Consider the following 12,403-nt stretch of genomic DNA (forward strand, 5'->3'; position numbering starts at 1 on the left):
CTCTCGATAATTTTTTTTCCCCTTATGAATCTAAAGGAAGAAAAGTTACTGCTAAAAATGCCACCAATTAAGATTAACTCATTTTAAGTGGAGGTTGAAACCAAACCAAACAAAATTAGCTTCACAGTGAATCGGAAGTGATCCCCCCCCAGGGTCATATCTATAATTGTGTGTGTCTGTCCATAACTCCAAAAACTATGAAACCGAGCAGCCTGAAACTTTGCATGCATACTTGGGCAACTTCAAGGGAGTGAATGAATAAAAAGAAAATAATTAACGGCCTTATTTTATTATATCCTTTATCAGGTTCATTCTCGGATGCCTCACTCTTGAAGGGGTCTTGAGGCACATCCTGGGTTACCTCGATGGGGTCTTAATTCGCTATTTTGCTCAGCATGCTTAACAATGCCTCGAGTTGGAACAGGCCGCAACAGTTTCTTTACGATAATTGTTTTTTTTTCTTCATTTTTTTTTACATGTTTTTTTTTAACATTGCAATGCTTATAAATGTCTGGAGATGTCAGTGTTTGTGGCTTTATTTCATTTCTGCACATGCCATAACCTCAAATCTCTTTAATCAAGCCAAATTACAAAATGTAAGCTCAAGAATTATACTTAGCAGCAGTTCCGACTCCGAAAAAAGTGTTCATTTGTCTAATTGGGACATAGTTTAATATTTTGGTTGTCTCCGGGAGGTGTTCAATCTGACTGATCGGATGCTGTCTATCTGCACGATCACCTGCCTGTGTTGTGCCCCACAGTATCATGCTGTGCCAAGCCTGTTCTAACTTATTAAGGGATGGATGGATGGATGGAGAGAATGGGATGGATGGACCAAACTGATTCTCCTCCCCCCTACCCCTCATTTCATCATTCCAACCCCCCCCCTTCCTCGCTCTTCCCTCCTTCACCCCTCTCTTCTCTCCCTCCTCTCTATCACTCCCCTCTCTTCCTCTCCCTCTCTTCCTCTCCCTCACTTTCCTCATCCTCTCTCCCCCTCCCCTTTCCTCACTCTCCACCCCTTTCTCACCCCCTCCTCCTCGCTTCCTCACCTCTTCATTCCTTCTCCCTCCTCTCTCTCTCTCTCTCTCTCTCTCTCTCTCTCTCTCTCTCTCTCTCTCTCTCTCTCTTCCCTTCTCTCTTTCCTCCCTCTTTAACCATCCACCTCTGTCTCCCCCTCCCTCCCTCCCCCCCAATGTTCCTGTCAGTGAAGTGACGGTTTTATTTGCGAGTATTAAATTATAATGTTGCCCCTGCTGTTGTTTTGTGTTGTCAGTGCCCAGCAGTTATCTAAGAATTTTGGCTTTTTATTCACATTTGTTATTTTATGTAAGTTCTTTGAATAGTTTGAATTGGGAATTGTTAAAACATTTTAGATGTTCACGTATGAGCATATCATATCCACTTCCGAGTTGATTTCCAGTTTATAGTAAATTTATTGGTAACATCTATGTCACCAATAAAATGTTGATTTATATCTTGAAATTGTAGTGTCAGTCCTTTTTAGCTCGCCTGTTCGAAGAACAGAGAGCTATAGCGATACCCCTGGCGTGAGCGTCAGCGTGAGCGTGAAAATGTTAAAGTTTTTGGGGCAAGTTATTTCCTTTCTAATGTTTTTATCTACCACACTTTTTTTTACTGATTACAATATACAAATACATATATTGCTTTAAAATTATTTGGATCAGACTTCACTTCAATGCTTTATAAAAAATATTATTAGACTAGTCTTTTTAAAACTATAAATGTATAAACGGGAAAGCATTGGGTGGCTTTGTCACCACTCTGGTTATTTTATTTTAATTTTTTTCTTGCAGGCTGTTTGTGGGTGTGTATTTTTAAGCATAAGCAAATTATCCCTTTAAATAATCATAATTTATTGCCTTGAAAGAAAGCATTTGAAATCACATTTTTAATGAGTAACAGTTTAACTTGATTAATTTTACTTTGAATATATATTCTGCCCATAATCTATTAATTGAGGATAAATAATTGATAAATAAATTGGTTAATATTTTGGCTCCACTTTTTAAAATTCCAGCTGAAGCCCTGGGTATTCCTTTGCAAATCTTAACTAGAACGGGCACTCAGTAGAGCGCATACCTTCGCCAACGCTACATTTTGCCCCCCCTCCCAGAAACCGTTGATTGTGAGGATATTTAATCCCATACCACATCTGCCATCTCATATGTGTTATGATGGCTTAAAACATTAAATTTCCTGCTGTTTGACACTGATTCACGTACATTGTACAATTTCTGTATGAACTCCCTGACCTTTTTGGGTGTCGGTGTCAAGTCAATCTGATGACAACTGGTCACATTATAAGAAATTATTTTCTAGCATTTTCGGGGCATTTTGCACACACGAGTTTCTGTTTTTCTAAATAAGTTATTTATTGTGAACAAACATTCATTGTACAAAAATGACGATTTTGACCTTTTCATGACCTCGACCTTGACCTTTGTACTCTTAATTTTGTAATTGGTATTAGAGTGTGGGGAACAGAACAGCCAACATTTTGGTGTTGGTTTCATGCAAATCGGATAAGAATTGACTGTTATGACGAAAACCGCACATTTTGCAATGTCGTGACCCCCCCTGACATTTGACTCCCAACCGCTAATAAGGGTTATTACGTCATTGTGTCATGTCACATATCACAAGATGGGGCATTGAATTCTGAACATTTTGGCATTAGTTGCATGCAAATTGGATACAAATTGACCGCGCTATGGTAAAAAGACGATTTTGACCTTTTCATGACCTTGACCTTTGACCCGATCGCTCCCAAAATCTAATCAAATGGTCCTCGGAAAATAACCAATCATCCCACCAAATTTGCTGCGATTCAGTTCAATACTTTTGGATTTAAGCGAATAACAAACAAACAAACAAACACACATATTCACAAATAAATAAATAAATACACAGCGATCAAAACATAACCTTCGCAACAAAGTTTTTTTTTTTTTTTTTTTTTTTTTTTTTTTTTTTTTTTTGTATACCTTGGTCGAGGCTCGTATGAGAGCTAACACACAACTCACAGCAAGGAGGCATGAGACAAGAGGGGCGGGAGTGGAAGGGACAAATCATTGGGGAACAGACACAGGTGAACTGTGGAAGGGAGAGGGATGGGGATGGGACGGGGAACATGGCGAGGAGAAGATGGACATTACAGGGACTTTCAGGAAGGAAAGCAGGAGAATTGAAGGAAGTGGGCTTGGGTGGATTATCGGGGGTAGAAAAGATCGAGGATTTGGATGGGGGAAGATAAGAGGTGGTGGTGAACAGCTGTTTTGAAAGCCTGGAGGGAAGAATGGGAAAGAATAGAGTGAGGAAGTTTATTCCAAAGGCGGGAAAAAGAGGAATGAAAGAGTGAAGATGAGCAGTGATTCGTGATTTTGGTAGTTTTACCAGAAGGGGGTTGTTGGCGGACCTTGAGCGCCCTGTGGAAATGTGGTTGGGACAAATCGCAGAGAGAGCAGGGGGGCAAGGCTGGAGAGGAGTCGGTAGAAGACAGAAAGACCACCGACCAACCTGCGGTGATTGAGTGAGAGGCCCAAAGACTCAGCTTCATTGCGGGAGATGCCAATGATCTTAAAAGCCCTGGTTTCGACAGCGTGAAGTCGAGAAAGGTGGGAGGCAGGAGCACCAGCCCAGAGGGGAGAGCAGTACTCCATCAGGCTACGGACAAAAGCTTTGTAAGTGGTCAGGAGCTCAAGAGGGCCGAGGAAGGACTTTGCACGACGGAGGATTCCCAGTCGGCGACTGGCTTTTGAGGCAAGGTTGGAAATGTGACTTTCCCAGGAAAGGTCATGGCAGATAGTGAGACCCAGAAGCTTGAAAGAAAAGACTTCTTCCAGAGGATTGTTGAGAAAGTGGATGGGGGGGTTTTGTAAACGGTCCTTTCGAAGAGACATAGTGAGAGTGTGAGATTTGTGTGGATTGAAAGACATGTTCCACGTGTTGGACCAAAGTTTGCAAAGGTAACAAGAGTGTCAAATGTTCCATTCAGCTAAACAAAATAAATGAGGGTGGAGGCAGTGGGGATGTTGTGTGCATTAACGGTGACAAATATCTTTTATCTTGGACTCTTGCATCAAGCTTAATTCATGAAATTATTAATTTATTTATTAATTCATGTAATTTTGTTTAATTATTTGGTCAATTCTGTAACCTGTGGGTTGTGCATGGTGATTTAAAATGTTGCATTTTCCAATACAGAGAGTAAAGAACCAGATTGGTTGGTCTGTTGCTTTTCAAGTGACTCAGCATTGCATTATGGAAAATGGTTGCTGTCAGGTTTGACATGTTGTTCGTGAACCACAGTGAACTCTGTACTTGTGCACACAGCAAATGTTTATGTTATGACCCCTTTAACTTTAAGTTATCTTTTTGAAAGGTTTAAAATTAGTTATTTTTGCACTTGCAAAATGATCTCACAACTCCCCTCCTTTTCTCACCCCCACACCTCATTTGTAATTTTAGTTTGGGCAAGACAATTCAAGTTGTCTCCTTCCTGTCTGGAATGTATGATGCAGACAAGGTGCAGTCAGTTCTCATTGTTATGCCCACAACTCTAATCAGCAACTGGAAGAGCGAGTTTCAGATGTGGTAATTTTTTTTTCTTTCCTCTAACCTTCGTGTTGTACTTTATTGAAGTTGATGGGTGATGAAAATTGTTTAATTGTTGCAAGTTGCGAAATTAGCCTTTATAGATCATGTGACGGTGTTCAGTGTAACAGTCGTTTCCAGATGTTTCGGCTTGTAAACTTGTGATGTGGGAAATGCTATGTAAAGTGAGTAAATTGTGTTGTACGATGGGAATGAAAACAGATTGTGAACTCCTCGGGATGCAAATTCTCAGTACAAAATCTAAAACCCATGCATTAAAACCTAGAAGGGCACTCTTCAACGCCTCCACGTCGCCAGATATGCCTCTGCCCACATTATTACATCATCATACTTATTGTACATGTACCAAGTTTGACTTAAATCCCTGAACCCAGATTCAAAGTATTGTTGCGGCCACGGGTACCGAGACACCAGTTTGTCACTCGGGGATTAATCCCCGGTTGCGCTCGGTAGAGCCGGACCTGGGGCCACTGCTCACAATTAACATTGTGGTATGGTGGGTTGTTTTAGAACCACAAACGCCACCCAGTCAACCGCGAGTTTCAGTGTCCACTGTCTAATTATTCCGTTTAACTCGAGGTCACGTGGTTACCTGAGCAGGGAGCGCGCCCTCGGCAAAGCACCAATGTTATCTGATTAGATTTTAATTAGGGCGGCCGATCGTTTTAACCGTTGGTGCGTGCCGACGATTTTTTGGTCAAATCTGTTGCAATTACCTCCCAGTCTATCTCAGTTCGGACAATGCTGGACCAATGGAAGGAAAGGACAAACACGGACATGTTGGAAATCGACAAATAATTTATTAATAATAATAAAATGCATAAATAAAAAGAACTTTTTATTTGCTGAGGTCAATAAAGAATGAATTTCAAAGCAAAATCAATCAAAATGCCAGGAAAGAGACAAAGAGTAGATGCTTATCGGGGGCTGACTTACAGCTAAACAGACGAGGGTACCCAGCAGATCATTCGGGGGTGGGGGGGGGGGAAATCGTCTCACTCACCAGAAAGTAGTCGTCCGTGAAGTGAAAACGTCCTGAAATGTGTGCGTGCGTGTCACGTCCATCGCCAGCACCCAGCCTTGCCGTGCACCCTCTCGCGAACAGCCCCGAATGCCAGGCGACATCTGGAAGGCATCGAGACCGTCTGTCACGGGTTTAGACCCTGGTGTTGTTGGTCACCTACCCATGCCTCACTTGTTGGCAGCGCTGCTCACACCCACACACACACACCACATGCTCGCTTCCTTCTCCTTTTTTGCGTGCTTACACGCGCTTCTTGCTCGCTTCTCAAGCTTACTTCTCGTTCTCTTCTCCCTCCCTGGCTTTCTTTTGCCCTGCTTTCTTTCGCCTCCGCTTTCCTCTCACAGAACGTACCTCCCGTCCGTTTTATATCTCCGTGCCGTCTCCACGGGTGCAGTCCGCCCCAAGCTCACCTCGCCCCATTTGCGCTCTGTTACCATGACGAGCCGTGCGCTCAAAAAAAGGTGGGCGTCGGAGCTCGCGAAAATGTTGCTGAGGAAGAATGAGGGCGGGCTTCAGAGCTCGTGAAAGAAATGCTGCTGAGGAAATATAAGGGCGGGCTTCAGAGCTCGTGAAAGAAATGTGTGTAAATGTGTGTGTCAAAGAAAAAAAGCTTCCCATAAGAGAGGGATCTATCCTTTACCCTTCTCAACGCATCACATTTACGATCCCATTAGACATGGGGATGGGGTTAATCTGAACATGAATTTAAGGAAATAACTATCTGAGGACCTGGATGTGTGGATTCATTCATCAGACCGGATTCTGAAATCCGTAACAATCTATCTATAATTCCAGCAATCTCTGTGTGTCTGTGTGTCTGTCTGTCTGTCTGTCTGTCTGTTTGTCTGCGACCGCCATTTCTCGACGACCGCCCGTCCGATCTGATTGAAACTTGCCAGGAATATTGCCGGGGCCCCGCAGATGTGCCTTTTCATGGTTTGATGTTAATCGGATGAGCGGTTCCCAAGTTACGGCCATTTATCTGTCGACCAATGACAAGACACGGTGCTATGACGTCACAATGAATGTTTATTTATTTATTTATATATATTTTTGCACGATTGACTGTCCGATCTGATTGAAACTTGCCAGGAATATTGCCGGGGACCCGCGGATGTGCCTTTTCAAGGTTTGATATTAATCGGATAAGTGGTTCCCAAGTTACGACCATTTATGTGTCAACCAATGACGAGCTGTTTTTTTTCCCAAGGTTTAAATGAATTGTTCAAATTATTAATTAATCCCAAGGTTTGAATTTTCCCAAGGGAAACAGCTGTTTCCCAAGAGTTTGAAAGCTGTTTTTTCCCAAGGTTTGAATTAATTGTTGTGCTTGGTAGACATTTGTGAATACATTTACAGAGAGAAGTGCGAGAGAGAGGGGGCGTCACAATTCAAGAGAGGAGGGAGCGAGAAAGAGGGGGCGTCACAATTCAAGAGAGGGGGAGAGAGGAGGGGGTGAGAGAGGAGGGGTGAGAGAGGAGGGGTGAGAGAGGAGGGGGGAGAGAGAAGGGGGGTGAGTGGGGGGAGAGAGGAGGGGCGAGACTTGGGGGGAGAGAGGGGGCGTCAGAATTCTTCTTCTTCTTCTTCGTTTGATATGACGTCACAATTGACGCTGGGGATCTGTGTATGTTTCCCAGGTGTTTCCCAAGTTATGGCCATTTATGATACGGTTGGTCCGATCTAATTTAAAAAATGCCCCAATCCAGTCGTCGTTTACGAGAGCGAAGGAACGAAGCTGCAACTACGGGCACGCACCTACGGGCCCGCACTAGTATTGTATAATTCTGGCTGCTAGACCATGCGTCCGATCAGGCTGAAATTTAAAGCATGTATTCCCATAACTGACGTTTCATGTTGATGAAGCGGTTCAAAATAAATAATTTTTAAAGATTTTCGTTCAATCCAATATGGCTGCCAGACCATGTGACTGATTAATTATTCGTGAACATCCCACCTTGGAATCATCAATGCTTGGGGACCATGTGGGTGTGAAAGTTCCCTTTGATCTGTCAAGCCGTTCTGGAGAAAAGGATTTTTAAAGGTTTATTCTTCAAAAAATCATAGCTGCCAAACCATATGACCTATGATGCCATATGTGGAGAACTTTTAGTTTATCATGGATAGGCAAAGATTCCTGTAAAGTTTCGCCTCGATCTGTTCAGCCATTTTGGAGAAGAATATTTTTGAGGGTTTTTATGTTAAAATAATGCTGCAGAAACGCGTGATCAATGATGTCATCCCCCCCCCCCCCACCATGCAAATTTAGCCCTAGATGACCCTCAAAAATTTTCATACTGATCGGATAAAGCATTTAACGTATGCAATTATGATGTCGTAACGAAGCCACTAATGACTTCATCAAAAAAAAAAAATCACACTTGTTTCCCATGGGGAGTACTTCATGTGTGCCAAGTTTCAATTTATTTCAAGGAATGGTTTCGGAGATAGAGGTCGAAAGTTTTTCCTTTTTTCCAACATGGCTGCCACACCACGTGACCTATGATGTCATAATTATCATTAAAACATTCTTCTTAAGTAGTCGCACCCATGGTGAAGATTTTGTGTCAATCGGATAAACTGTTGCAGAGAAAACAGAAACAACCCGGAAACATAATGCGTCTGGCGACTTCGTCAGCCAAGGCGTAAAAATATGTCAAGTGTTTTACATTCCAACAGGATGGTTTTGTAGCGGCACACTTGTTTTTGAGCATTCTCGTCTGGGTTTGAATCCAGATCTGACTATATACTGTCGTGTTGGATTTGTACTTCACAGGAAGTGTGTTGCATCATCAAGTGCACAGTCCTTCAGATTGATGTTAAGCTGCTTGTACAGTATTGTCTACTCTCATCAGTTTGTGGAGGTAAAGGATTGGCTTTGTGTCTTTTGTGAAGAGTCTGTGAGTTACTGTTGACACCGTAAACAAATTGCAAATTCCTGCTCAAATTGGTTTCAGTCAAACGCCAGGCCTGGCCAGCTCGTTCATGAAAGACGTTGCCTCAAAACCTACCCTGACTGACCTACATGAAGGTGGTAGTAATAAGTATTATTATCAAGTGTTTTGTACATTTGCATGTCTGATTGAATTTCTCATTTTGATGATGTAATAATTCCCCGGCTTGATGCCTCCTTGATATTCTTTACCAACTTTGCTTTGCTAAGATATTTTTCAAGTGCTTCTTTTAGAGAGGGGAATACGCAATCCGTTTATGGCTCTTCCACATGTTGCTGGGAAATTTGCTGTCACATTGTGCATTAAAAAAGAAAGAAGAGAACACAGTGAAAATTTCATTCAGAATGAGTATATTTCTCTGATTTTGAAAGTTGAATAGTTTCCTTCTGGCATCCACATAGAAATCGGCTGGCCAACTCTGCATCTTAAACTGCTGACAATGCTTGAGAAACGAAGGCAGTTTTTAATGTTTTGTTCTATCGAGAATCAAACCTGGTTTTGAAGAGCTTGCTGGAAGGCCAACAGTTATCTATATTAATTTTCGGCACGCCCCTTTCTTTGTTCCACCATCAGGTTTTTGTTACTGCATGAAAAGAAACAAGCTTTGACATATATAGTAATGATATTATTTTCTTCCTGAAGAGGCCCCTCAAAATTCGTTTTGATGATTATGGTAGTTAAATCTTATTATTATCTATATTAATATTTCGGCATGCCCCTTTTTTTGTTCCACAATCAGATTTTTTTACTACATGAAATGAAACAAGCTTGGACATATATAGTAATCTGATGGTGGAACAAAAAAAGGGGCGTGCCGAAATATTAATATAGATGATATTATTGTCTTCCTTAAGAGGCCCCTCAAAATTAGTTTTGATGATAATGGAAGTTAAATCTTATTATTATATATTAATGTTTCGGCACGCCCCTTTTTTTGTTCCACCATCAGATTTTTGTTACTGCATGAAATGAAACAAGCTTTAACATATATAGTAATGATATTGTTACAGATTCGCGCCCGCCGGCGTGCTGACGGCCACGTAACTCGAATCGCGGAACGTCGCCCACCGGTCGGACAATCCAGTCGTGACCCTCTCGGACTAACGCCGGGAACCATTCACGGGTGGACCTTTCGGTCTCACCGCGATCGAGCCAATCGGCCCCCGCGTGGGATAGGGTTGCTCGCCAAATTCGACCTACCTAAGTACCCACACGGAGGGTAGACCGGGCGATCGCACCTCGCCGCAGGTCGACTTCGGACACGGGCCACTTAAGCGACCCGTTCCGTACTATCGGGATAACCGAGCGGTGTTATTCGTCGACCTCGACGGTTCGATTAATTATCGGGCGTATTCAGCCCACTACCAACCCTTTACGTGAAGCAAGATGAGGATTCAATGAAAGAAATGACGAAGCGAAGCGGGAAACAGTTCAACACAAAAGCACATTTATTCGCGATGAACGGAAAGCACACATATTCAATTCCACCAAAAGCACATAGAAAAGGAAAAGAAACACAATGCAATTTTTACACAAAAAGCAAATGCGACAATGCAGATCTAATACCGATTACGCGAGCACACGGCAACACTTATACAATTCTACTTCACAGACGGCGCCGACAACACACATTCCCAAAAACAAAAGAAAAGAGAACCCTCAAGGATGAGGCGGGCCTGAGGCCGAGACCGGGTCGGGCCTACCCGTCTGGTGATGAGACGCGGAGCGGCGATGGTGCCTCAACTCCGCGGGCCTCGCAGACAGTGTCTGGTAGGGGGTGGGAAGGGGGCCCCTTGGTCGCACTATCTCAGCGCGGGGGGAAACAGGAGGGGGTTGCTGATGCTCGGGGGAAAGGAGGATTTCTACTCTGCCTCGAGTCCCGCGACGAGCGTCTCCACCTCGACCAGGTCGCGCCGTCGGCCTACCTGGTGTGCAGCTCCCGGCACGACGCGAGCACCCCCTCGTCTGCCTTCGCCGCCTCTCCACAGCTCCGTCCTCTTCGCTCCGACTCCAACGCACACGACGACGACGACGACGACCAACTCCTTCTTGCTTCTTCTTCCCAACTCCACCGGCTGCGAAGTCTTAACTCTCTGGACTGACGAACGCGGTCGCTTATATCAGCCCCGTGGCTTCGCCTTTGACCCCCTGCCTTCGACCTTTCACCTCGCTCCCCATTGGCCCGAGAAAAAGTGGGCGTGAATGCATTTTGATCCATAAATTTGCATATAGCGACCGCCCTCCAACTCCCTGGAGGCGGAGTCAAATCGCCCCTCGCACACCGATTGGATGGAACAAAAGTGGGCGTGTGTCGTTTTTGATCCGTTTTTGGAGCGGAAAATCCGTGGTTTTGTACACGCTGTTCGGAGCGCGCCCTGCACGAGCACCAACACCCACAAGCGGCGCAAGAACGGTGGCGATGCGACGGTTGCGAGGTGTGACGTGAAGCGGCGCCACGGTGGGTGGTTGATGTTGTGGTTGGTGGTGGTAACAATGGCGGTTGGTCCAAAATAAAGATAGTAAAAGAAAAACGGCTATCCTGAAGAGTCGCAGCACGCATGAATGACATTTATTCCCACTAGACAACGGGTTTGGGCCTAACTACACATATACTTACCGAGATATCTCACCTAAGGGACCTGAATGGTGGTTTGCGAATTTGGTAACCACAACAATATTATTGTCTTCCTTAAGAGGCCCCTCAAAATTCGTTTTGATGATTATGGTAGTTAAACAGTTCATGTTCTCCATTTGCAAAATGGGAGGAATTATTGCACAAAAAAAGAAATAAAAATATTTCCCATTTTTTAGAGGACCGCTAAGATGAGTTTGTAAAACCTTTTGTAGAGTATGTTATTATTAATCACTATACGCCATAGTAAATTGCTCATGTTATTGAGCTGTCAATAAGCTATCAATCATAGACGTATAATAAACTCACTTGAGTATTCATATCTCTATTTCAATGCGTAATATCAAGCGGTACCTTCATGATGACCTAATAAAACCGGTCTCGATCTCCGTCCGTCCATATATCTGTTCACAATCAAACCGATCATGATGCATTTTAAGGCTTTCCGAGAGCTTTGGAGAGATTACCTACACTCCCGCACGGTGCTGTTTTTATTATTCCTACTGCACTTCATTAGAACATAGATCGTGGATGGATGCGCAGATCCCAGGAGAACAACTATAGCTGTACAGAACAATTCATATTATCGATGGATAAAAGGCAATAGCACACAATACAAGGTGATCCCGAGACAGTTATCTCATTAGTATTTGCTTAGTGAGCCCTTCCATATGTCAAGTGGGTAAATGGGACAAGTTGTATTGCATAGGGCTTTTAGTTCAGTCTTCAATCCCTTTTTCTTATTTTATTCTATTCATTTTATTTCACACACAAACCCCGTCATGCATGCACACATGCTAGATCAATGATGCTACCGAAGGAGCCCCAGGGATGACTAATATCACCACAGCTTAATTTGCATACGCGTGCCGTTTCCCCATCCAAACGGCGCACCATTAACCAACCTACACCTCACAGACCCTCACCACATTTACCATGACACTACAACCCTCACTATGATCACTACAAACGCCTCTCAAAAATCCCCACAACAACCTACACCTGACTTCTTCACTACAAACGCCACAACCGCTACCAACAACTTCAACCTCATCGCCACAATTGTCTCGACCGCTTACAACACTTTAACAACTTACCGCAGAGGCCACAGCGCATCCCCCACCTCACTATGACTGCAGCAACTGCCAACAGCTCCCT

The 12,403-nt window shown here is 43.6% G+C and overlaps 1 protein-coding gene across 1 annotated transcript in view; it reads left to right on the plus strand.

The window, feature by feature from the left end:
- The window catches only part of ERCC6L (ERCC excision repair 6 like, spindle assembly checkpoint helicase), a 148,091-nt gene that overhangs the window by 19,249 nt on the left and 116,439 nt on the right, over nt 1-12,403 (plus strand). Inside the window, exon 6 of the mRNA XM_085859108.1 lies at nt 4,492-4,617. Coding sequence (XP_085715234.1) covers nt 4,492-4,617 — 126 coding nt within the window. The remainder of the gene's footprint in view (nt 1-4,491; nt 4,618-12,403) is intronic.

Source organism: Eptatretus burgeri, chromosome 16, assembly GCF_056783735.1.
Source record: "Eptatretus burgeri isolate ZD-2024b chromosome 16, Ebu_testis_v1, whole genome shotgun sequence".
Taxonomy (NCBI): Eukaryota; Metazoa; Chordata; class Myxini; order Myxiniformes; family Myxinidae; genus Eptatretus; species Eptatretus burgeri.